Source organism: Strix aluco, chromosome 16, assembly GCF_031877795.1.
Source record: "Strix aluco isolate bStrAlu1 chromosome 16, bStrAlu1.hap1, whole genome shotgun sequence".
NCBI lineage: Eukaryota > Metazoa > Chordata > Aves > Strigiformes > Strigidae > Strix > Strix aluco.
The window spans coordinates 16,430,753-16,457,513 of NC_133946.1; the positions used below are offsets into that span (position 1 = coordinate 16,430,753).

Here is a 26,761-nt window from a genome sequence, read left to right on the forward strand (position 1 = left end):
TTATCTATTATGTGATAATATAATCAAAGCAAAGATATTAACAAAGGTACTGTTTTATAGCACAGAAGTACAGAAACCAGCGAGTTCCTCTCTAACAGTTCCCTCCTGCTCAACTTTGCTCATGTCTCTAGTACTGGGGAGATGGTGAGACAAGAGATAAAATCTGCATTTTAATCAGTAATTTTGACAGCCTGCAACATGTCACACCATTATAAAGGTGACATCGGTTGCCAGATATTTATTCAAAAGTCACTGGACTGGGTAGTTAGACCCCTTGCATGAAGTCCCTTTGCCTGGGTTTTATGCAGTCATCCATGGAGTCTACTGAAGTTTGAGTAATGATTACATGGCTTTTCCCTACTAATAACAGCGATAATACTACATTGTATGTCCAGCTCATGGTGGGCCTTTAGGGAGAAATAAAATGGATCTGAAGAACTCTATCAACGGGTGCCACAGACTTTTAAGCACAGGCTTCTTTTAGTATTCTTCAACTGCAGTAGAATTCGAGTTACTATTCACTGTGGACTTTTTTAGTGCTGTATCCACAAATATTAAAACATTACTCAAAATGTGCTTTTACTTTATAATACTTGTCCTGTGATTTTTCTGTTAATGTAGTATTTACATTTGTCAAGGTAGTACGTTAGTGAACAGTTTCAATCTTATTTCATATAAGGGAGGCCTATTAATGCATTGCTGATACAGAAACATGCACTGTTTTGCAGAATGCATAGCCGAAGCTGAATCGCATCTCTTAAAAATATACAAAACAGGAATAACTCCTCCTTAAAAAAAAAAAAATCCTAAAAAGACTGTATTTAATATAAGAGTTTGCCATGTGAATTTCAAATTTTCAATAGAGAGGCATTCAAGCAAACCCAAATCCTACTCTTAATGAAAACATTTCTCCCAGGACAAAACAAGTGCACAGGCCAGGTTCAAGACAACACCACGCCTTTAAAAAAGCAGCAGTAGTCTGTACCTCTAAGAAATCAAATGATATGTCAGCTATTTTTTCCACAGTCTCTTTGATGGCCATTTTCTGTTGACACTATGTCTGACATTTTACAGAAACTTGCTAAACTGAAGTGTTCTGCATAACTTAAAATGGTGTAAAGGCAATAGAGTATGTAGAAATTTAAAAAGTCTGTTGTCTAGACATTACTCTTGAGAAAAGGATTCTAAGAGATTGATATACAACATGCTTCAGTAAGTTCTTGCCACCTCTGGAATTCTATAACAAGAACATCCTTTTCTACGTATTCAAAAAGTGCCTCCAAACATCTTATAGAAAAGTTATCATTTTCCAGGAAATGCCATAGGAATCATCCCCAGAAGAGGACTGTCTGCAAACAAACAAATTCATAGTTAGGAAATATCCAAATCAACCTCCTTAGCTTGGCATTTTCCCAAAAACACCCTTCTGCCATCAAAAAGCCACCTTCTAAGCCATTTTACTACCAACAGCACAACTGGGAGAATCTGCAAGAAAAATTATTACAAAAGAAATATAAATGAAATTAATTACAGACTATTATCATGTCTCTCACTTACTACAATCAACTCTAGGGTTACAAGTAACTGATCATTATATTAAGTGCTTACCTTTTAATGATAACTGCCTAGACTGCTTCTGGCGATAGAGCTGGTAAGGGAATTTTAGTTACTTTTTTAAATTCAGATTTTGGGTTTGACTCTAGTTTGGTAATCAAGCATTTGATGTTCCCTATGATAATCAGTCATTTGAGTCTGCAGCACTGCAGCCTGTTCAGCGGTTCCTGCCATTACTGCTTTCTGCAGCTAGAACTTGGAGGAATGCTAGGGAGATACTCAAGGTAGCATAGACACCATTTGGTCAACTGAGAAACAAAAGTCAGTGGATGGTCATAGCCTGAAAAGCACTGGAATCTCCCTCATCTTGCCTCTGGTTCCCCCTCCTGTTTTGTGCATGAATAGTTTACTGGGATCCTCGGCTTTGGAGCACGAAGAGGATGTCTAGCTCTCCTTGCTAGCCTCTTTACTGTCAGCACCAAGCCCTTCAAAATGGAGGTAGTTGGATAAAAGTGAACAGTCAGCCCTCTTCTTTCCTCAGCACATCAAGCCATCCTTTGGTCACATCCAGGGACAAAGCTGCACAGAAGTTACTAGTTTTGGAATTCATTCAGAAAAAATATCCACATCACAATGAGCTTGGAATAAGCTTGGTAACCCTTGTAGGCATGGAAGGGTAGAACCTAGTTATCTTATCTGGAGAGGTCAAAGTGACAACAATGGCTGCCAGCAGATATCCATATGGCTGAAATGAAGTTTCCAGCAAATAATTAACCCACTGAGTGATCATTCTTAAAAATATAGGATAGTGGGCCAATTGGCATTTGTTAGAGTGTTCAAAATGGCAGCAACACTGATGTTTCAGTTTAAACATCCAATGTGAGATATTTAAAATTGATCCAGTTCTCAAAGTACACATTAGGTACCAAATTCAGAATATACAGATCACTTCAAAATCTAGCAGTTCGGGTATCTGAAATCACTAGCAACTTTTGCAATCTTCCCTTTCCAGCAAAAACAGTGAATTAAATTTTCCAGCAAAAACTTGAACGATTCACCTAGTCATTAGCACAGCAATAGTGAAACGTGGCTGAACATTTTTACACTTCTAGTCTAAGGTGGAATACAAAGTCATTAGAAGGGCAGTGCACATTGGATCATTGGCTGCAGCTGCCAGAGTTGTAAGCCTAGATAAAATAATCTCTTCTGGAACCATTTCCAACCCAGGTTCATTGACTAAAATGACAGGTATAACTGAGGACATTTCTGCACTTATCTTTGCTAACCTGACACTGAACCTTCTGGGCTTTGCAAACAGAGCTACTGTGGCTAGTGGTGGCATCTTCCAGCAATGGCTTAGAGCTAAAAAAAGAGGCATGACATCTAATCGTATCACTTTGCAAAGTAACTTTAGGTATGACAGAGGGGAAAATGATGACACGTGTAAAAATTTGTGCCAAAATGTTTCTCAAAACTCCTACTCCTGGCTACAAATAAAGTAGTGTAATAGAAAAGGATTTTGATTTTCTGTACCATCTTAATGCCATCAGGCCAGTTCCCAGTATTCTCAGTTTGCATCTAAGGCATGACTCTGAGAAAAACATTGCTCAGGAAAATAACATTGCTAGAATTTAGTCCTTCTAAAGGAGTTTAATCAAAGAAACCACTAAGTATTATCTGAATAAACACAACAAGTTCTTCAGTAGAATTTTTAAGCAGCACCAAATGATGCAAATTCTAATGACTTAAAAACCTAAGTGCTGCTGATGTTCAGTGAATCTCAGGTTCTTCATACTCTGTACCTCTTTTGAAATTTAATCTATGCTTTGAAGCCATGTTGGTGCTTCATCATATGGGCTTTGGACAATACACTGTAGTGACAGCACACTTCATGCATTCTGGAAAGGAAAGTGCAAAGCCCTTCAGCATGTGCAATAAACCACCCTGCCTCAGTGACTTAAAAAGCAGAAACTTACTTGGGAGAATTGTTTTGTAGCGATTCTTACGCACTAAGCCTGGAATATCATATTCCTTTGGGTCAACAAAGTTCATTGGAATTTCCTGTTAAAAAAACACAACCAAACACAAAACACAGTAGGTAGTATTATTAGATTCACGAAAGGAATAAAAATCCCAAGCCCATTACGTCCTGCCTGTGAGTGAGGCAAAGTGATGAAGTCACCTGAGACATATGGCACAGTACTTCTAGCAATTTACCACCAAAATATGATTGATGTTTCCTTTTACTGTCACTGGCTTTCTTTTCTGAAATTCTTAATATGAAAATGCTCGTAGTGACTAATTCGTTGAGTAATACACACGACGGTGTTGTGTTAGCTCCTAATATTATTAGAACTGAATTGCAAGTGTAGGCTCAGAACTAAGCAAAAGGTGGTACGTAAGATACTCTGCTCCAAAAGCAGTGGACCTCAGACACCATCCTTTCTGACTCACACTCTCTCTTCCTCTCTGAAGGCAGAAGGAAATAATTTGCTACTGACTCTCACCAAGCAACAAATTATGACACATGTTGTGACAGGCTGGCATGCTGACCTGCCTCTATGGAGCTGGGGAGTGTCACTCTCTTTGCTCACCACACTTCAAAGCTCCATGGGCAAGGATAGCAAAGAGGTGTTCAGGGATTACCTGCTCTCTACACTGCTGAGCCAAAGAACACAGAAAGATGGAGGGGCTTCTTCTCCACTACTCATCTCCTGCAAGTTAAGTGGCCAGGCAGGAACAAACAGGAACCTTTCACCAACTGGAGTCAGTGGGCATGCGATGAGATGGGATGTGTTCACCAGGCTCAGCAGAGAAAGGGCTCACAGCAGCTTGGGAGCATAGCTGGTCATCCCAGCAGCTGCACACTGGATTTGAGAGGCCAACACTGGACATACTGGTAACAGGAGTCAGGGTTGAGTAAGACAAGCCTCACTCGAGGAAGAAATTAAGATAAGCAGAGCTATGGACTATGTTAAATTCTGGAACTTTAGAAGACTGACTACCTGCGTTCTGTCTCTTACACAGCACTGTTGGGCTTAACCAGAGGCAATTAATAATAAAAACATTTTGTTGAAGTAGTTTCCTATCAGTCTGGGGAACGGCATGGGAACAAAACCTTCATGTTCTCCTCAACTGTTACTTGGTATTTAGTCAGCCAAAACTCCTTCTTGAGCCAAGCTCCCAGGTCTGTTTTTGGGACTTAGTCATTCACTGGTCAAGCAAATTCTTGGTGAAGTCAACAGGACTTCTGCCTGAGTGAAACCTCTGAATCTTGTAAGAATTTCAGGACTTAGCCCTGCAAGTGACATCCCCTCTGACTTTCCTTCCAAAATGAAACACATCATAGATCTGGACTTTGAAAACCAAGTAGGTTAGACAGACTGAAAAGACATGATGCAGAGCTAGTTGGTGATAACTGTTTCATAAAAAAAACAAACTAGTTTACAATTTTTAATTATGGAAATGACATTTTGATTACACAGCATTTTTATCTATGCTTTTTCAGTTTTCATTAAAGAATGAAAATGGCTTGGGATAGTTTGGCTGTAGAATGATCTTCTGAACACCAGGAAAACTAATTCAAAATCTCTCAGAGAAATGAAGTGTATTTTTTTCTTACTTCTAACATTATTTTCTTTGCTTGAAAGCTACAGTGCACCTCAGAGACTGATGAAACTGTATGTGGACTTGTTCATCAGTCAATTCAGACACTCAGTAAGTGAACATTTCCTCCCTAGAATGGCAACTGATGCTTTACTTTAAAAGAATCAGGGCTTGCCTACACAAAAGCTGCTTTTCTTCAACTTGCATAGCATTAAGTGAATTAAGGACCACAGATACCTAGCAGTCTGTTTTAAAACAGAAGTCCAGACTATCTCATCTCCCCCTGTGCTTGTAAACTGAAAAAACCCCTGAAATTGCACAAGGAGGGAGGACAGCAAGGGATAATCAAAGTGTTACTCCTGTCCTTTCAGACCCTTACAGGTCATAAAGAGGAGAGGCTGAAAGGCCTGTTATGTTGCAAAACATCATCATCTTCTTCCTCTGCTGAGATTCCATGCTTAAGAGAATATTTGACTTGGCAGCATTAACTTCATTATTAACTCTTGATCATGTGCTCTGAAATACCCCAGCATGCAAAGACTGTGTCCTGGTTACCTTCTGTCTCGTGCAGGAATTTACAACCCTGCCTAGCAGACGTAATACTCCTAGCCACTGCAGCATTTTGCATGTTTTTTTGTTAGGTATAATAAACATGACAATGCTTATCACATGGACACTCAAGCAATAAGGGAAGAGACTCATAAAATGCAAAGATCTAAAAAGTCAGTGTACTCAATACACTGAAACGCATCTGGCCTTTATCCTACTACTTAGAAATCCAATTTTCAACTGCTTGCTTCATCTGTGTATGTATATTTTTTCCCAAAATGAGGGAAAGAATTCTTTCTCCCAAAGCAACAGTGGATACAGTGAGCCAAGGAAACATACTTCAAATTCTTAAAAGCAACTGACAGAGCAGCTTACAACTAGTAAATAATTTTTCTGCAGAAAAAAACCCCAGTAAGACATACTTTCTATGGCTCCTGCTGAGTGACATCGCCATCCTGTGCTTCAGTTAACTGGAGAACATTCAGGCTTGGAAAGCAGCTCCATGCCAAGCATTCAACAGCAAAGAGCATGCACTTGGAATAATTTCATCCCTAGGGCAACTCCAGACACATTTCAGGAAGTTATACCTACAGCACACTTGGCTTTTTTTTCTGTACTCTAGTGAAAAAGTGGGGGTTTTTTTTGTTAAAAAGTAGCATGCGAAGGAAAAAAAAAAAAAAAAGACTTGTGAAAACAAAGCTTTTTTTTCGTTGCCAGAACCAATTCTCTAGTTTTTAAGTGACAATATCACTGAAAGCTTTCAGACATTGTCATTTCAAGGGATGACAAATTTAGGAATTGCATTAAACGTTTCACTGATGGAAGTGGAGTTTGTACTAATTTTAGACTTGCAGAAAATAATAGCAAGGTTCATAGAAGACAGACAACATTCCATTTTTCTGATGCTCCTAAAAGAGAGATCAGATACTCACAAAGAACTCTGCCTGGAGTATGAAAGGATCCAGTGCTTTCTTGTGCAATTCCTCTTCAGTAAGGATGTTTGATGCCGTCTGGAGGTATTCTCGGGCTGACTGTTCCCGTGGTGACATGACATAGCCAAAACCTTGCTCAGAACAGCCTGGGGTACACATATCCAGAGTGAGTGAAACATTTGAACCTCTCCTGTAAAACACAGCAATCGAAGTTTGCTTACAACAGAACAGACTGACCCATCATGGTCAGCAATGGACACGGTCCCAATGACAGATAAACAGCAACTTCAGAAAACACACAGCTGGTTCTGCTGTGTACATTTTGGTCACTAACTGTGACAACGGGTGATGCTTCTTGCGTCAACAAGACCAGAAAATGACTTTGCACAATGGAATATGAAGGCCAACACTTTCAAAGTGTTGTCTGTAGTGAGGTAACTGTATACTTCATCACCTAAACAGAAGACAACTTGCTTGTCAAAGGTGCTGAGCAGGCAACTGCAGGAAAGTTTTCATACTTGTGTAAATCACAACATATTTTTGGATGCTTAAATATGGACTGACACTTTAGACGTGATAGGTGAAAATCCTGGTCTTAGTTTTAGTCAGGCCAGATCCTACTGAATAATCCTTTATTAGTAGCACAGACTACATCAGTGGGGTAAGATCTTAGGATAAACATCACCAGTTCAACACTAATAAAGACATGAGAAGCCAACCATTACAGTGAATAATTTTTCTGTCTGAAGAACTTTCTTTCCACAACAGTACATCATGAGAAGGGTAAAATGAAGGTCCAAACATTTTAACAGTTACATTAAAAACACAGATGCTGTTGAGTGTAGAATTTTTAGTGGCTTTACTGTAAGTCAGCCACACAACAAAATGAAAGTCAAAATGCCTGCATTGTTTATTGAATGCAGTTTTAAAGCATTTCCGAGCTTCTGTCAATCTCACAGATCACAGACAAAAGTAAGATTCAAATGCCATCAGTGAATCTATATTTAAATATCTTTAACATAATAATAGAATCACACAATACGATGATGACTAGGTGTAATGTTCTATACATCCACACAGTAAACTTATTTTTGATGACTCTCAACTGGCAAAATCTAGTTAGGAGGTGTTTGCAGGAGCTGTTGAAAAACCATGTAAACATGCTGGCATGGCCAGCTCACAGAGAAGACAGTAGAAGTTGTTACTTGGATCACAGCCCTTTTCTGGATTCAGGAGTTTTTCCAAAAGAATGTGCAGCCAGCCTCCTGCTATGATTCAGAGTCATGGGGAAATGATTTTGGATGAAACATGACCACTAGTGGTAGACACTGAACCTTTAGTGACACCTTTCAAAAGATTTTGACCTCATGCTCCTGTGTGGTATTAAATAGCTACTACATTCCTCCTTAGAAACAGCTGCATTTGATAACGAATGCTTTTGGTTCTTTTAAGGTAGAAGAGGCTACATACATTAATATATTGATAGTTCTTCAGCATGAGGAAATGAGATTGTTTCTTCTTAAGACTAACATTCAGTGCTGTTTGAATTTAACTAGTGACTACCCTTCTAATGGCGTAGGTGGTTAAAGAATGAGAGGGAAGTAAGATGGAGAAGCTGAATGGATGCAAAAGAGGGATAAGTAGATAATTCAACACACCACCAAACAAAGGAAGACCAATGCCTGATGTAAATGAAATCTATCAGAGCACAGCTCAAACCTGAAATGATGGCTTCTCAAGCACACACGTATGTTGAAAGTTTATTTTACATCTTAAGCGTACACGTTCTACCTACTGCGAGAACTTCAAGCAATTGCTTTCTTTTTCTCTTCTGTACCCCTTTGACAGCTTTTTTCATTGTAATTCATTGTGTGAACCAATTGATATTCCCCAACTGATACTCCCCAATTCTCTTGAAACAGTGAATATCTTTCCTGCAGGCTAGCAGTCACCTAAGAAATGTCAGCATCTTTAAAATGAGAGAGATGGAACGAAATCAGGGGTAGTGAAAAGCACAAATAACTGATGCATTTCAAGCCCAATTTTATCCATAATGAAAAGCAACAGCAAAACTCACCAATAGCAGCAGGTTCAGGGACAAGCCCCAGAGATTACTGCAATCTCATATTTAAAGTAGAATATAACAATAAATGGTAGGACATTTTAGGACAAATGTTGTAGCCAAGAATAAAGTGACAAAAAACATTCTAAGCTCACAGAGTGCAAATTAAAAGCCTCTTCTGTAACATTTCCTTTTACTGTGTCATGTGGAGCTTCGGAAACTCAGCATCATACTTCTAAAAATCTAAGTTCTGCCCTTTGTTTTAAGTTTTAGATATGAGAATTAACTATGGTTACCACTCCATTTAAGCTTGCAAACCTAGAAATAAAGAAAGATGATACTTTGCTGTGTTGAGCCCTTCAGTAACCTCATTCTTATTCATAACATGATCACCTTTGCAGAATTTCTTCACAGGATTTCTATCATCAATTTCTTTGTGCTATTTCGCTAAGACAACTGAAAGAACACAAACCAGAGAAAGATCTTCCTTTTATCATAAAACTGCCTTTTCCCAGCTGCCAATCTCTCTGAGAACCTCCACTGCCCTGATGGTTCAAGCAGTGAACACCAGTTCACCTCAAAGTTTCATTACTGCGTTAATTTAAAAAGGAATTAATTTACTTTTGGACTAACCCATTTATATGACAATTATTGTAGGTTACCACTTGTCCTATGGTTTTCTGTTGGAAAAAGGACTCCAGCATGAGCGACAGAAAAAAATTAACAAGATCCATCTCTTTCAGAGGTAAAAGCTTTCACCACCTGTAGTGGATTACATGCTATGCAGGTGCTATCTTGGGGAATGGCAAGAAGGTGATCAAACACAAAGGGATATTTCAAAGGAAAGAAACTATGTTTTTGAATAACACTTGTTGACAGCTGTCTAGAAACTGTATGTTTTTTGGCTAATATGTTTATATTTATGACTGGACTAAAAAGAAGACAGGAAATAAAGCAGGTGCTTGGCTTTGAAAACACATTTTAAAGTGACATTCATGAAGGCAATAAAGCTTCCTACTAGGCACAGAACTCCTAATCCACAAAATCTTGGACCAGACTTTGCCCTATTAGTCACATCTACCCTACCTTTCTTGCAAGCCCACGGATTTAACCGTTAGAGTAGCTGGATCTGTCTCCGCTTTAATGTCCATTACGCAGTCAAAGACCGGAGTCTCTGGTACAGGATCCAAATCTAGGAAGTCATCCTCATTTTTATCCTCTGTCCACTCTGAGTACGTGAACGAAGGCTGACGGCTCACAGATTGGCGTCTGTCCTCTTGTAGCGGAAAGGGGGGGTCTGGACGGGCTCTGAGTAGATGCCAACACTGGAGGAAACAAACATTTAAAAAAAGCTTTCTGCTTGTTGTCAGCCCTTCCACACAGCCTAGAGGACGGGTCTTTAGGGCAGCATCCCAGCTCACTATAACGTACTAGAATTGGAGAGTACTGAAGAGGACAGGAATATTCCATGCAGGAGTAGCTTTGTGGTGCATGTTACAAGGATTCATGTCTACCCATTCAAACCTGCTTTCAGCCACAGAGGTTTCCACAGAGCTGGCCAGGCTTAACTCAGGGATACAGTGGAAGCGGAATGTGCTTGTGACCATCATATGCAAGCCAACGTGATATCACTGTCCTTTTGTTCAGTTCCTTACCCTTCCTAGGCTTGTTTACAAAATAGATATCTACTGTACTACTGTACAAATCATACCTCTCCTGACTTAATGGTTTTCCATCTAAAATTTAGATATAGTTGGGTTAAGAAAAGTAAATATGATTTTCCTGAACTGCACACCTTTGATAATCTGGCACTGTACCCCAAATTCATAGATAAATCAATTATTTTTTATAGAGGCCTTGATTTTAGTGTACTTGGTTTGAGGTCCAGAATGCTCATATCAGTTTTTGGCCAGTGGTAAAGACTGTTTTGTAATCTAATTATCTAATTTAAACATGGTATAGACATTAAATAATAAATCTTGTGAAGTTATAGCACATAAATGTATTATCAAAGTTTATAATATAAATTAATGAAAGGTTTGAAATAGCATGAACCTAAAAGATTACTGTATTGTATTGGTTTGCACAGATGCTGTGGCAGACTAGAAGATTTGGAGATTTTATCAGTAGACTCTTTAATCCTCCACACAGGCCTCAGTTAAAAATTTCAAGCCCACCTCTGAACTCCAGGATCCGGAACCTTACAGCTTCAACCAACCTTGTGAACTTCATCCCTCTAGCATTGAAGTTGGAGCAGTATCACTCAGGCTAAATGTTACACAAATGATATTGTACTGTCATACATTCTTTTGAGACTAAGAAGAACAGGTCATATTTTTCAAAGTAAAGCCTCTTCTGTCCTTTCCTTATATGGCTTTTAAAGGGACAGTTGAATTTAGAAAATGTACCATTAAAAAAGGTCAAATTTATCTTCCTAGGCTACTAAATCACATTAGCTTTAGGATTTTAAACAACATAGGATTTTAAGCAACAATTTTCTTGTGCCTGTGTGTCTTCACGTACTCTCATTTCTCTGAGCGTAAAGAATGAAGTGAAGCAAGTTTTAATTTCTGTCCACAGTCAGCTTTAGCAAATGTTAGACTCTCACAAACTTCAAACAAAATTTTCTTTTTTTTCCAGTTAATCAGAGTACACAGAAATTACAAAAGCAAACATAAGAACATGATTACTAGACTTATTTTACACACATTTTGGGCCAAGTCTGAACTAAGCCTGTCCTAGATACTTGGACTGCTGGATGACAAGCAAGAAGCTTGAAGATCTGATTCTATTTTCATTCCCCAAGATGACTTCTAGAGCTTGGCAGTCCCACAGTACTATAGCCATGGTTCTTTCACATACTGCAAGACTAACAGCTGAGCAGTTCACAGCATAAAGCATCCGCTCAACAACTTTGAACTGCTGGAGAGTGCTGTTGTTACTAAAAACCAACACTGAGGGCCAAGTGTCAGGTCTAGGTACCAATTATATGTTACAGATTCTAGAGCTGGTATGATGACACAGGACTGATTTTACTGGTGATTTAACGCAGTGTAAATCCAAAGGAACAAAAATTTCACCATAGAAACTAAGCAGCTTTTCTCTATGTTGAAAGAAGTGTATGGAAAATAAGGAGCTGCCCAAGACACTGGAAGAAATCAAGTTATACTTAAAAGTGATGGGATTAAACTAAATAATAGAAAAATAGCTCTGAAAACCTGTTCAGGAGGACTAGACAGCTCAATGCTGGTTCTCTGCAGCTGCCTGGGTCTTAACACACCATTGTATGAGACAGAAAACAGACAGCATCACTAATACAAGCCTCAAGCACTCTATCCAGCCCTTAATTTTCACTGTGATTGCTAACCTCCCAATGCATTCTGGTACCTGGGTATTCTCAGAAAAGTGCTTCAAACGTCAGCTGAGGTCTGCTCTCCTGAAAAACTCGCTCTGTGTGTAGAGTGACAAATTCCCTGATATAGGAATGAGCTGCACTTTAGCATGTGCACAGACCAGACAGGGCCTTTGTTCTCTTGGTATCACTTCTGAGAATCTGCCTGACCACCATTTCTCAGCCTTGTTACGTGGCCCAACAGTTATTGCTCTACATTGAAGCAACAAAGTACCTGTATAAACAAGCACGTTTTCTCCCTTCCCCAGGAAACTACTAAATGATTATTGTAAGTTACCACAGTTGCTGAATAAAAAAACCACATAATCTGCTTTTCACTGGTATGTCATCTAGTATATACATCATTGTGGGACTGATGTATCAGGTCCATCTATAAAGAGAGAAGGGTACATTTGGGAAAGAAAGATTTCATCATAAAGGCACTCCTCAACGTAAAAGACCCCTTCAAGGTCCCTTCTAGGCAGCACATCACTTAAAACCCATTAAGAGAAAGAAAGAGAGAGGTCACTCAGCTGAGACACAGCGAAAATGAAGTTGCATGAAGACAGTCTTCTATCTGTTGTCCACCAGGCTGGGATTCTAGAAACCCTGCTTAGCTCCATCACTACATTATTTTCAGTGTTCTGCTAATGACTATTGTATACCTTATTCCCTAAATACTGGTAGAAGCAGATGTTTTCAAATTGCAAAGCAGCATGACCTGAGATATCAGAGTAAGGTAACTGGTAGGTAGGAAGGAACAAGGCTCATATGCTCTCTCTAAACAGCCTCTCTCCTATATTCTGATACTCTGCAAATCATCTAGAGAACAGTGACACACAGTGATATATGTACCTCCACTCTAGCTAGAAGACTGTTAGCACAGACCACTGGAATACAAAACAGAGCAAGCTTGACTACACAGAAATGGTTATAAAACCATTTTCTGTACAAAAGTTTTAAGCAACACTTAAAAATGGGCCAAGTCTGCTCTCATCTACACTGGTATAAGTGTTCACTTGCAAGGAGTTACTACATATGCAAAGCAGTTCAAACTGAGATCAGAATTTTTGTGCACAGAAAGCTTTCATTTAAAGTTACTTTGTGTGCTAAGAATGGGTCAGCAATGTTTCTATCCACAAAGAAATAGGCTAGATATGCAGAAAAATCACAACCCGCTATTCTGATTTCCAGCTAATCACCCCCTGCTATTCTGATTTCCCTGCTATTCAATCCAGAATTTTTGGGCACAGAGAGCTTTCATTTAAAGTTACTTTCTGTGCTAAGAACAGGTCAGCAATAAAATGTTTCCATCCACCAAGAAATAGGTTGGATATGCAGGGGACAAAAAAAAAAAAAAAAAAAAAAAAAAAATCAAACCTCTACTATTCTGATTTCCAGCTCAGAATGTTTTGCTGCAAAATTACCTGGAATTCACACAGTTCATCACAATTCTCAGATATATTAATTTTGTTCTTTAATGTTTGCAATTACAAAATCACCAGAAGTTTATTTTTTGAGGACAAAATTCATCTGGATAAGGAACAGCTGCAGAATATAGCATAAATCCAGCTAACTTCCAGGCCTACATCAGTGATCACAATAATGGAGGCATTAACACTAATTACTATGCCTCGTGAATAGTTTTAAGAAGTACATTCACCCAACACATTAAACAGAAGATTTTGCCACTGTGCTGCCTCTGAGTGAGCTTAACCATGGTATGTAATACAACGAACTTCCTACCGGGGAGTGTGGCCAGCAAATCAAAGGAGGTATTGCCTTCTCCTTGGCACTGATGCAGCTGCACTTTCAATACTGTGTCCAGTTTTAGGCCCTCCAAATTAAGACAGATATGGACAAACTGGAGTGGGCCCAGTGGAAGGTTACAGAGGAGATCAGGGGTCTGGAGCACATGACCTCTGAAAAACGTGGAGGGAATTGGACTTGTTCATTCTGGCAAAGGGGAGGCTGGGGTGATCTAACAGCCACCTCCAACTACGTGAAGGGCAGCTCCAGAGATGACGCAGCCAGACTCTTCTTGGTAGTGGCAGCTGATACCACAAGGGACAATGGCCACAAGCTGCAGAAATTCAGCTCGGACATTAAGCTTTGGGAATTTCAGATCAGGCATTAGGAAAAAAATTGTTCCCCAAAAGCACCATGCAGCCATGGCACAGGTACCCAGAGAGATGATACATCTCCTTCCCTGGAGGTTTTCAAAACCTGTGTAGAAAAATGCAAGGCTGACCTTATCGAGTGTTGGCAACAGCCCTCCTTCAAGCAGGATGTTAGACTAGCAATCCCTAGAGGTCCCTTCCCACGAACAGTCCTGTGATTCTATGATGTACTTCACTATACTGTGCATCACTCAAATGGCATGGACGCAGAACAGCTTCATCTTCCTGAGCTACCTGATGGTGCACTGCTGTAAGAACAGGAGATGATGTTCCACCTGCATGTTCAGCAACTGTATTCCCATTCTAACAGAACAGTACAGAGGGGCATGGAAAGCCATGTTCAATTAGAGCTCCCTAAAAAGAAAGAATTCTCCATAGCCTTCCTATCTACCACACAACTTTGTGCCAGTTACACAATCAATGGAGAAACACAATACACTGCCCCTGTTCCCAAACAGCTGACAGCTAACTAGATTAATTGTAGTCATGCCTCTAATCTTGTTCTGCAGCTGGGGCCTTGGCCTACATCTACAAGGGCATTACGTTCACAAGTACACTGGTGCTCTGGAACAGCTCTTTCTGCCACTTAAGTCAACGGATGTTCTGCAGGCAATTCATAAGGCAGCAATATTAGATGGTCCCATTACTGAACCATATCCCTTCTATTTACGTGAAAATAGTTTGTCCATCTGTGGATGCAAAGAATAAAAACCATCAGCGTAATCCCCCGTTCATCAAGAAATTGAATAAGGGTAAGTGTAGTCGTGACTCCTCTACATAAAGCAAGCAGATAATGATATAGAAATAGCCCCAAGGATGCTGCTTTACAATCAACTTAGCCATAACATCAACAACTTTGGGTAAATTGGACATCTTATAAAACCTCACTGAAAAAGGGCATGAATATGGTTTGCACAGTATCATAACTTACCAGAGATCCTACAAATAACAGTCCTAGAGAAGCTAAAGACAGCAGGATGTATGATACCACAATGCTCCCAATTCTAGTCAGGTCCTGTGAAACAACAGAATTGACAATGATTCATGAAGTATTTAGGGGCACAGTATAGCATCTGCATGCATGCTCTTGGCAAACCGTGTATTCATTCTTGGATTTCCCATGCAGATTTAGTCATACCATACTCTAGTCTGTGGAAAAGCCACCACCACCAACAGAAAAAATGCCAGGCTTCAGAGAAGACTGAAATTGAAACCCTCTTTAAGCCCCAGCATCTCAGAAGGTCTAAAAACCAGATTTCACTGTGAAGGCACACAGGAACTCTGCTCCCTACCCTCTTGCATTGCCAAAATTGAGATCTGGATCCACAATTCAATTTTGCAGCCTGGAGCAATGTTTCATTGCCACAGTCAGTGTAATTTTATACTGTGGCAAAGGGCTTTGACGAAAATTTAGTACTGTTCCCATGTGTGTGGGTCCTTACATAAAACCCAGTCACAAGAGGACTTTTCTATGCTTTCTACACGTTCTGTGAAATACCATCAGGTTCATTCACACACTGGCAGTGAAATTCACTCCAATGTCTTAGTCATGTTTAAGTAGTTTAGAGTTCAGCCTATTCTCAGTAGTAGGTGCAAAACTCAATTCTAATGGACTTCAGTGGGCAAGGAAATTTATTTTGTTTCTGACCCATTAGTACAGCTCAAGAGAAATTCAGAGTTAAGAACTTACATTTGCTTATTTTCACGTCAGAAGATTTCTTTGCCTTTACTGTTTTCAAGTCTAAATTTGCATGGTAAATAGTGCTATAATAAACAGTCCCCAAATATATGCATGAACATCTGCACAGTTATACTTGGGGTGTTCTTGTGGTGCATTCTAGGAATTGGTTTCCTCCACACCGAACACTTATTTTAAGTCAAAATCATATAAATCAGGGATTTTCTGTAAGGAACAATTTGTTAACGATTGACCCACTGCAAATAAGATACAGGCAATACTCTATGAAGAGCTCTGATTGTGCATAATAAATCCAGTGGAGAAAGGTCAAAGAAAAGGTGCTTCTTTCAAATAACAAAAGAGCAGGTGACATGCAGCTCAAAGACTGCTATGAAAACACAGAAAACAGTCTCCACTGTACTTCAGCCACAAGAGGCACTGAGTCAGATTTCCTTTTTGTACTGCATAGCCTATGCTACGAAGATTACGTACAATTAATCTAAGCATTCTGATAGCAAATATATTTCACCTGATTTTTGAAAGTAACTGCTCAACATTTAATTAAGGTTCTGTCCACACTACAGAAATCTGCACTGGGTATAATTACCCCAGTAATTTATCAGATGAATCATACCGGTATATGTGTCATTACGTCATGGTGAGAAGCTAAGCAATTTTACTGGGGTAGCTTTGTAGATATAATTGAATCTGTAAACCTAGTACACCTGAAATACTTTTACTGCACATAGATATCCTCTAAACACTCCACAAAAATAGACTTTTGTGACTGAGTATCTTGTGATTTGCACCCTTTATGTGGGTTGATCCATTCTTCCATAATTTAAGCTTCAATCCATCCTAATAAATTAAGTTCCAGCTCTCCCTTTACAGTGGGCTAAACCTTAGTGGGCTGATTTCTTATTGCTTTGTTTCATTTGCAATCATTTGCACATTATGAAAAATCTGCTGTGCTGATCTAACACCATAGCCAAAAATTCATCCCTGTACCCTGAAGATAAAATATGGATCTTTTTTCAGAAAATGTTTTTCACTGTTTCAGGACACACACACAATGGCAGCAGTCACTGTATTATATGAAAAATATGTATATTATATTTTTAATCAGAAGAGATATTAGAAGCACCACCCAAGGCTACTGACATCAACTATATGAGAGGAGTATAGGGACTTACCTCCCCTTGATCTGACAAAAACTGTTTAAATGGGGTAAGCAAGTAAGACAGCAGGTCAAAGGTATTCTGAGCTGCTGGGATGGTCCCGTAAGTGCTGTACCACAGCATCATGCAGAGAAGCTGTGCAATCAATCAGAAAATACATAATAAGCATCTCTCATTATACAAACATTCATTTTCATTTCAAGACTGCATAATTAACTAATTTAGTTCTCATTGATTTCATGTTGATCATCATTTTTGCTTTATGAAGTCAGGTATTTTCTAGGCTGTAGCTTGACAAGAATAAAAAGACTGAAGGCTAAATGCTCAGCTACCATTAACTAGATGCATATCACTGAGTTAAGCAAGCTTACTCTGCTCTACGCTAGCGAAAGAACTGCCCACGGTAGCCTGTACATCGAAAAAGCAACAGATTCTTCCGACTTCTGAACTTTCAGCATTATTATGTTTAGCTCAAAACTGGTAATTCAATGAACTCTGTATGTTATTAAAAGCCTATTAAGGCCTATCTCATACTATGCAAAGCTCTCACAAACAGCCATATTCACAAACACACACATGTTGAAACGTTTCATTTAAACCACTTAAGGTTGCTGCACACACCACAATGAACATAAAACTACAAAAGCAACAATGCTCTATTTAACACCCTCACAGAGAGGTATATCCTCATCCCCAACCACCAAGGGCACACTGCAACTTTAAAGGATACACCTCCCAGTCCACTTCTTAATGAGATGGTTAGTTACCCCCATACGTATCAGTTACAGAAAACAGATTTGTTGGGAGATGGGTCATTTGGCAAAGAAGGCTTTTGCAGAGGGGCAGGGAATGGGATGGGAGTCAGGGACATCAAAAGGCTGTTTGCAAAGCCAGGCTGGGAGAGGTGGCTGCAGAAATGAAAGGACTGCAGCTATGTCCATCGCTACATCTACAATGAATGAGGAGGTCACCACCCAAGCCAGCAAAGTTAAAAGAACGGTCCCAGCATTTCAAAGTGATGACAAGATACCTTACCAGTATCTGTGAGAGGACAAACAGATACATGTTGCCTCCAGGCATTAATCCATTCCACTGGCCAGCCCAACCACACAGTGCCGTTTTCTGAGAGGTTTTCAGGGACTGCTCCTTCCTGTTCAGCTGTCCTTGTTGCGTTTCGGCTTCATCCATTGACTCCATAACAGCTGGATTGGAAAGACCTTCACGTGAAAATGACATGTGCAGGGAATGAATAGTATGTAACCCTGCAGCCCCCGCAGAGGCTGCAAGGGCTATTGTTTTCCTAGAGACGATGGTTACCTCTCAGTTCTGCATCAGTAAGCGCGGCTCAGGATTGTGAGCGTCACACTCTATTAGTGCAGCTGTATTCACCTGCCTTCGTCAGAAAAAAGTGAGTGTGGGCGGATAAATTATTTTCCCTTTCTTTCCGGAGGTACAGATTCTGGGCTTTGTTGTTAATAAATTCTCATTTACATTGCTGCACCTTTTCGTTTCTACTTTTTAAAAGAAACCATCTGGGCTATTTCCTAGCTCCACACTTCCCAGCTACATGGTGGCAGAGAACCCATTTTGTCCCTCCCCTGCCTCAATTTGTCTATTTCCCCTTACTTGTCTGCTTTGTCTAATTTGATTATAAATTTCTGGGTAGAGACTGTTTCAAGTTATGTGTCTGAAAAGCGCTCAAGGGCTCTGGGTTTTGGCTGAGTGTCCTAAAGGCACTAATAAAATAGACTTTATTCTAATAACCTACTTCTTGGATGAATTCATACTCAAGAGCTATTTAATAATGTTGTAATGCTATTCTATTCAGTGGAAATATGCACTGGAGTGGCTAATCCCTCAGTAACACTATTTTGAACACAGTCTGTGTAGATATAAATTAATTTACAAGCTAAAAGGAGGGAAAGATCAGACCCATTTGATGTAAGTACTATTGATTTACTTCTTTCTGCATGAGGAAAGCCCCAAGGCTGCCCTATGTACAACACAGTAGCCTTAAGCCTAAGCCAGCCACCTGTGCCCCAAGGAAAGGCCACATCGCTGGCCCTTCCATGGTTTGTTGAGGCGAGGTTTCTACAAAATGTTCCTCTCATCAGACATTTCTCGAAACGTCTCACAATAGCAACTCTAAGTCACATGTGCATCTATAAACTAGCCACAGCTCTAATTACACAAGTGAAACATAGGATCCATGTATCAGTTGAGGGTCTGGCCATTGGTACAGCAAAGATTTATGAAAATATCCCGTTCTGATTTCAAAAACACAAAAATGTGTGAGTGGACAGGAACACAAGATGCTTATTCCCACTCTGTGACTGTTCTCCCTCCTCTCACTGAAAAAGACCTTAGGACATCCATCCCTGCACAAGAGAACAAGGTCTTTGGGAAATACTGATGGCTTCCTCTACAAGGTTCTCCATTCCCACAGCTGCCCAGGAACAAAAGGGTCATGTGTAATGACTGGGGAGACCCAGAGATGTAAGGAGGAGCACCTGCAAGGTACTACCAGCTACCTTCTCAGGAGCTCAGGTTACTGGTTTCTCATTTTCAAAGTATCTCCAGTCAGTTTATGATGGGTAGTGGTCTCAACAGCGTATGTGGGGTATAACCGATTATGTAGCTATTTTCATTGCCTTTACACAGGTATTTCTCAGGAACTATAGAGAATGTGCATCTAGATAGACATACACCCATGTATGTCACACCATAGGTATATACTGAAATTAACTATTTGCCAGGAAGGACTCAGTACAGGTCAGTAAACATGGAAAAATACAGAACTGAAGAGGTAAAGTCAGAAGTGTCAACAAAACCAACCTGTATTTCTCACAATGGTAAAACTTCCTTCAGTTTCACCTATATCTCTTTAATGCTAGAAGACAACTGCTTGAAAACAGCACTTTTCAAAGAAAAGCAGACAATTTCTGGAATATAGCTCAAGAGGTCATGGGAGCTCTATCTCTCTGTCCTTCAGGCTCCAGCTGGTAATCTACAGCTTGTGACAAACCCCCCAAAGAAACACCGAGAGCCCAGATGCAGTCCTTGGTGTCCAGGGACACTGACCATATGCTTAACACCTGACTTCTAATACCATGCTCCAGAGAGCTGGACTCAAAGTTCTCCAGGAGCACACCACAGTGGCCACATTAAGCAGCCACAGTTAAGGCTGCCTAAGTACTTTCAATGCTGACCTCTGTTTTCCTTTTCTATAATGTGCTAAAACTTAAAGTGAAAAATTTTCAAGCTTCCAAACTGCTTTATGTCTCACTGGATTTCGACAAGAATCGAGGGGAAAACCCTTGTTAATGATTGCCAATTTTTTCCTGCTATTTTTGTGGGATGTTTATGCTCTGTGATTTGGAACAGGAATTTGAAATTTAGCAGGGACGGAATCTTGATGTCAGAAATTATTTTTGCCATCCATGCAAAAAGACATGCACCTGTGGCTGAGATACAAACCTTAAAAAAAATATCTATTTACATACAGTCTATTATGGCTTGTTCCTAAACTCTCTAACCTTCTGTTTTCACTAAGCATGTTTTAAGTTCTACTTTTCCTTTATCTGCATTAAATAATGTGCCTCTGTCCCTAGGAATGGCTAATGAACCTACTGTTTTTCCAAATTCTAGTGATTTCATTTCTTGGATACTCCTCCCCAAAGCTCAAGATAAAATACACACAGAGCAGAACTAGAACATCTTTGGAAAGACAACCAGAACAATGAATCAGGGAATGCAGATTTCAAGCTCAGCTTTCAACTGTTTTTTTATAATTCATAATATTTCATATTTCAGAAGACTTTTTAACTGACCAAAAGCTCATTCACCTGCCTTATGCAGCAGGTAAACAGAATTTGTTTGATATCTGTACAGCCTGAGATTTTACAAGGTCACTTCTGTCTAGGTTGGAAACAGCCCTGACTCCAGTATGATGATGTGAAGGTCCCTTAACCACATGCCTTCTGGAACAAAGATGTCAAAGTTAGGGGACCACTCTGTGTCTGTAACCATGGGGATCTATGCCTCTCCACAGCCCAGAAGCCCAATTCCTGCTATTTCAGTGTTGTCTAGCAACAGCTGTACAATTGTAGGAGTCACATTCTCCATCTTATGACTGCCCTATATGAAGGACAATAGACTACTTCTACTTTCAATTATTTTCACTGCGTAAGGTAGAGATCTGGTCTATGGACCTAGGAACCCATGATTCCAGCTCTGCTGAATTGATACTGTTATCAACAGGTATTTCATTAATACAGTAAATAACAATGGGGGTAAGAACTAAAATAATGAAGAACTGTCTGAATTCACAGATATAGTTGTATAGATTAAGATTCATGTCTTGGGTATACAAAGAAATGCCTTGGATTAATTAAAGTCCACTCAAAAATTTGCTACTCCAAATCACAAACGATTAGATTTTAACAAACATAATGATGCCCATCTATGGTTCTGTATTGATTTAACTATGTCAGCTTTAAACAATACTTCAATTACCATTCACACTTCATCTTGCAACCCTATATTCCTGTATTATTTGTCCTAATAGGCCCTGGGTTCTTTCAGTGCACAGATTAGGTAATAAGTGAGTGAGACATCAGTAAAGTTTTCTTGTGTCAAGGTCAGTGTGAAGGTCTTGAGAGAGCTGACAAGGATGACTACACCCAGGAAGAGTAAATTAAGCTACTCCTCTGCTAGCAATATGACTGACAGTGAAATCTAACATCCATGTAATATCCTCCTGAATTTCTGCACCATGGAGATTGAGATTCAAGTTCCACTAGTACTAATGCTTTAACACAGGACTATGCCTGCTAGAAAAAACCTTTTGGCATAAGAATTAAAAGGTCTTTGACATCTGCAGCAGCCATATGGCTTGTTAAAGCAACTTGAAACTTTGAAACAGTACCATAAACTTAACCTCAACTTTGCTGTTCAGGGAAAGGAACTTTCTGGATCAAGCCAGTGATCCACTCATCCTGTATTTTTTTCCTTAAATGTAGCCACCAGTACAAGCTGCCAAAAAATAAATGGCACAACACTTTGCTACAGAATAGTCTATACAGGAAAACATCTTTGTCCACTCACAAGGTAACAGCTGACTTCCGTAACTCAGACAATGCCCATTTTAAATCCCCCGTTCCTCCATCTCTTTCTTTTTCTGACTTCATATGTGGATACATAAAAGGCAGAAGAATGAAACAATACCTATATACTCTCTCAGAAAAACATGTGCTTAGAGTACAAGACTTAACTGAAACACTAAAAGGCACTGTAGTAATGATAAGTAAGTCAACAACACCTTGCAGTAACAAACATGTCATGATCCAATGAAACGCTACTGTGGGAGAGGCATCAGCAGCTCTGTAACTCAACTGATTCATACTTAGAGCCTTCAGAGAAAAACAAACCAAAACAAAACACAAGCTCCCAGGACCACGTATCCTGACTGTATTTCCTAATGAAGTTATCACTTTAAAAGCAACTTGTGTCCTCTTGCACATGGGAGTTAACTGACACAGCTCCATTGGCACACTTAATTTAACAATGTATTTTTGAGATGAAAAAAAGACTTGTTCCTTACCAAAAAGATTTTTATAATAGAAATAAAATGTATCCCAGCAATGAAAATATAGTGCTCATACAGTTATTTGACTTTTACTTACATCCATCACACTGCGCCTGTGGGAATTATGCTTCTGGGGGATTGGGTGTTACTGCCTTTTCACTGGGAAATAGAAATTTTGTTAATGGTCGCTGCTTCTTCACTCGTGGTGGAATCCCCAAGCTCTGTGGAACTACCTGCCAGACACACAAGACAGGAGGGAAACATGGGCCTCACCTGTTCTGCCAACTCTCAAGCTGCAGCAGTCATCACACCACAGCAGCTCAGCTGCACTGTCCCATATTTGCTTTACATGTGTGGAGATCCATATCCCTCTGGACCTGTCTGTATCTTCATGATGGCTGTGCATGGCAAGAATTTACTTTATAGAAAGGGACCACAGTGTAGAAGCATTGCAAAGTATGAACATGCCAGCTGTACTTCACATCCATCAAGATTACCAACACCCGAGTCTTACAGCCTCTACACCTTCAGACATCAAAATACAACTGCCTGCTGAAATCACTGTCTCCTGATTTCCAGCTAACTGCTAGAGAGACCTGCTATTGATTAGAGAACAGTAGATGAATGTATACTACTGATAGGGGTCTGCAAATCAATTGATTATTTTCACATGCACCTAAATTGCATATGCAGGACATAGCCCTGGGATTGTACTTCATGTATCTGGTCAAGACCTTGTTAAATTTGCAGGTCATAAGACATACAGATTGCAGGCAAGTCCAGACGCTGGCAAGACACATCAAAGCTGAATGAGCTGCCTCAGAGTGCACATGAATGAGACATAGCTTGTGCTGGAGGGTGAAAAGACAGCTCATCTAATCAAAGAATGGAGCTTTAGGAGAAAGGTATTGGCTAAGAAGACACATTATCTTTTTTGCTTGCCACTGCAGTATGAGAAGGATGGTAACAGAATAATTAGCTTTTGGACCAAAAGTCAATTTTTCTTTTGTACTGCAGTGGCATGGGAGGAAGTGGGTAAGAGGAAGGGGACCTTTCATACTTGCCTGGCAAACACAACTATTACATTCCTCTCTCCACAGGAAACCAACTGGTGGGTCACTATTCTACAACTCAGAAACTTTTACTGAACTTTATAACCAGCCAGTCTCAGATATTAAAGAGCTAAGTATAATGACAGAAGCTGCATCATTACTGTTTACAGATGGATACAACTCACCACCTATAAAAGCCTTTTTTTTCTTGATGCTCTCTGCACTCCTAACTCATCTGACAAATTATGTTAAAATTACACCCAAGATCTAATGAGCTGTATTGAAAGCTGGAAATGTTATTTCCAACATTTGCTGTAATCCTCAGAATGCATGTCTTTCTCTGGCTCCTCCATTATCCTTTTTTTTAACCTTCCCAGTCATGATATGGTACTGTCTACTTCTACTCTACTTGATCCCTGACCCACTCTGTTTACAACAGTTCGATACACTTTCCTTTTCCAAATGGATGAATAAAACACTGACTAGGAGGAGAGCATCTAGTCCCCCAAAGTATCCAGATTAAGAGTTGCAAAGAAAAACATTCCCAGATGCACCCTACAGCTACCTACTACTGCCTGACTGGAGATAGAAGGGATTTACAACAATGTAATTGTCTCAATACTTCTAATTCCACTCTGGAAAAAGTTGAAGTTTTAGCTGCCAAGAACTTGTGGTTGGAAGATCTTACATTTGTATTGCAAAACCACATAGAGAACTACTTCAGAAGATACCAGACAGCTTAATTCAAACACTAGCAACAATCCAGACAGATAACATATCCCACTAGGTTTATCACCAAACACTGCAAGCCACCAAAGCAATTCTAAAATTACTTTGGGATCTAACTGGAAGCCTGTTAGATTCATCCAGTGGTCCTTTGTAGGACTGCAAACTGTAACTGCAGATTTCATTCTCCTCTGTGCACCAGAGCTTAAAGTAGAAACAAGCCTGACATACCATTAATCCAAGTAAGAGGTCCAAGAAATTTTAACCACCATCTCTGACACATTACAGAGCAATGAAAAACTCTTCACCAAGACTCAGTCTACATACGAGCAACCTGGTTGTCAGTCTCCTATGTTACTTATTCTGAGATGAAATTCAGCTTATGATTTCTAATGCTTTCAGTTTGCACTAAGGATATCTACTCCAGACCATAAGAATTAGATGGGCCAAGCTACAGGTATTCATAGCTGTGTGGAGAAAAACTGAAATGTGTAACATTCATGGCTTGTATTTGGGATGTTTTTGCTAAAATGATCACACTGGAAGTAGCCAAGAATATTGGTATGTAATTCACCCCGATTCCTGGGTTGATATGCCCATCAAGAGGAATTCAGCAGCTCAAGAGCTCTCAAATGACAATTTCAGACTCTCTGCAGATTGAAGAAAACACCACCCCATGCATTTTATTTTTGGGGTGGGGTGGGGGGGGAATGGGGGGTGTATGTTGGCGGGTTTTCTATATCTACATCAGCTGAAAGGTAAAAAGTTCATCTGAGAGATCAAACTCTGGAACACAAGTCTGGAAAATTCTGCAAGAAAGATGCACGCTACAGCTTTAAAACAGCTTTTAGTAGTGCAACTACTGATATAAAATGTCTACCTGCTGTTGCTTAGTCTATAGAAAAAAAATATCTGCTTCAGTCCTCCCTTCTGAAAAACACAGAAACTGATAATAAAATACCACAACTTTTATCATCATTACAAAACTGCTTAGAAAGACACCTCCCTAATACTGAGTGAGAAAACGGTTAATTTACACTTGTGTGACAGAGGGCAACCCACAAATATAATCAATTTTCCTTTGCACTCACTTGTCCGTGAGTGGCAGCTAGCATGCTTAAAGTCAGCAGCCTCATTCTGAGAAAGTCAAACCTCTGTGCGGAGTTCTTGAAACAACAGCTCAGAGAGAAATGGGTACCATCTACTAGCCACAAAAGGCACTGGAGTCTTGCACTTTTCGAGCTCAGCTGGTAGAGTTTGGCTGCTGCTTAAGCCAAACTCTGATTTCCAAAATGGAAAGACGCATCAAGAGAAAAAGAAAGAAAAGAAGATGAAAACTCACGCAGAAAATCTGTGGGCAAGCAAGACAGCAAACTGAGGCCTACATATTTCTGGTCCAATGTTTCTCCCCTTTCCCTGGCAACATTTTTAATGAACTTTGAGAAGAAACTTTGCTCTCAAGTAAATTCTGCTGAAAAGAATATGCAGCCCCTTCTCCCTGCTGGTGGGCTGCACAGCTCCATCCATAAATGGCCTATTCTCATCTCTGAGGGAACAGGAACCCAATGCCAGAGTGTGCGAGGAGAATAGTTGCCTTTCCACTCAGCAGCTCCCCGCTGAACTGCTGAGTCACACATTTTCTCTGCATTCATTTTCACACTGCTCCCACTCAGTCCACCTGCCACTTCATCTGGGATGGGTGGGAGGAGAGAAAAAGAGGTGAAGGCAGAAAAAAATGTTCATGTTCACCCAGGACCATTATTATGATACTGCAGGGTCGCATATAAAAGCAAGCCTGCAAGCTGCTAGAGAGGAACAGAGAAGAGAAATATCAGATTGCAAGACAAACTGCCTCCCCTTCTTCTTTAACAAGAGTGGACTGGCTAGCAAACAAGTTGCAAACCTCATCTGATTCCCAATCAGTCACTGATGTTATGTGCTTGCTGATATGTTCTGCAAATTTCAGGCTTCAGACTAGTCCTTGAGGTTTTCCCTCTTTTCAGTCATTTAGAAGAGCTTTCAAGCTGCTGTGATTTTTTTTTCAACAGTCCAACAGGTACTGCGTAGCAACTGACTGGCTGCCACAAGGAAGTGCCACAAGGCTAAGTGCCAATGCCATCTGGATAGATTCCAGTTCCTAAGGGCATCTTCAGCTGAGTTGCTGCAGTGGAAAAGTCCACCAGCCCCAACTTTCATTGTTCAAGAAGACGAAGAGAAAATTTTAGCCATTTTCTTGCAGTTTCCATAAAACCCAAGCATAACAGGA

General features: G+C 39.9%; 1 protein-coding gene across 7 annotated transcripts in view; it reads right to left on the minus strand.

Annotated features, from left to right (window-relative positions):
- PTPN5 (protein tyrosine phosphatase non-receptor type 5) overlaps nucleotides 1-26,761 on the minus strand; it is an 85,965-nt gene that overhangs the window by 20,220 nt on the left and 38,984 nt on the right. For 5 of the 7 annotated variants that reach the window (XM_074841910.1, XM_074841914.1, XM_074841909.1 and 2 more), the window contains 6 exons: nucleotides 18,166-18,347; nucleotides 17,146-17,265; nucleotides 15,206-15,289; nucleotides 9,790-10,028; nucleotides 6,642-6,831; nucleotides 3,531-3,615 (listed from right to left, as the gene is read on the minus strand). In XM_074841910.1, coding sequence (XP_074698011.1) covers nucleotides 3,531-3,615; nucleotides 6,642-6,831; nucleotides 9,790-10,028; nucleotides 15,206-15,289; nucleotides 17,146-17,265; nucleotides 18,166-18,347 — 900 coding nt within the window. Of the gene's footprint in view, nucleotides 1-3,530; nucleotides 3,616-6,641; nucleotides 6,832-9,789; nucleotides 10,029-15,205; nucleotides 15,290-17,145; nucleotides 17,266-18,165; nucleotides 18,348-22,814; nucleotides 22,860-26,761 lie in introns of those variants that run through there. The other 2 variants (XM_074841915.1, XM_074841913.1) reach the window with 2 other exon arrangements.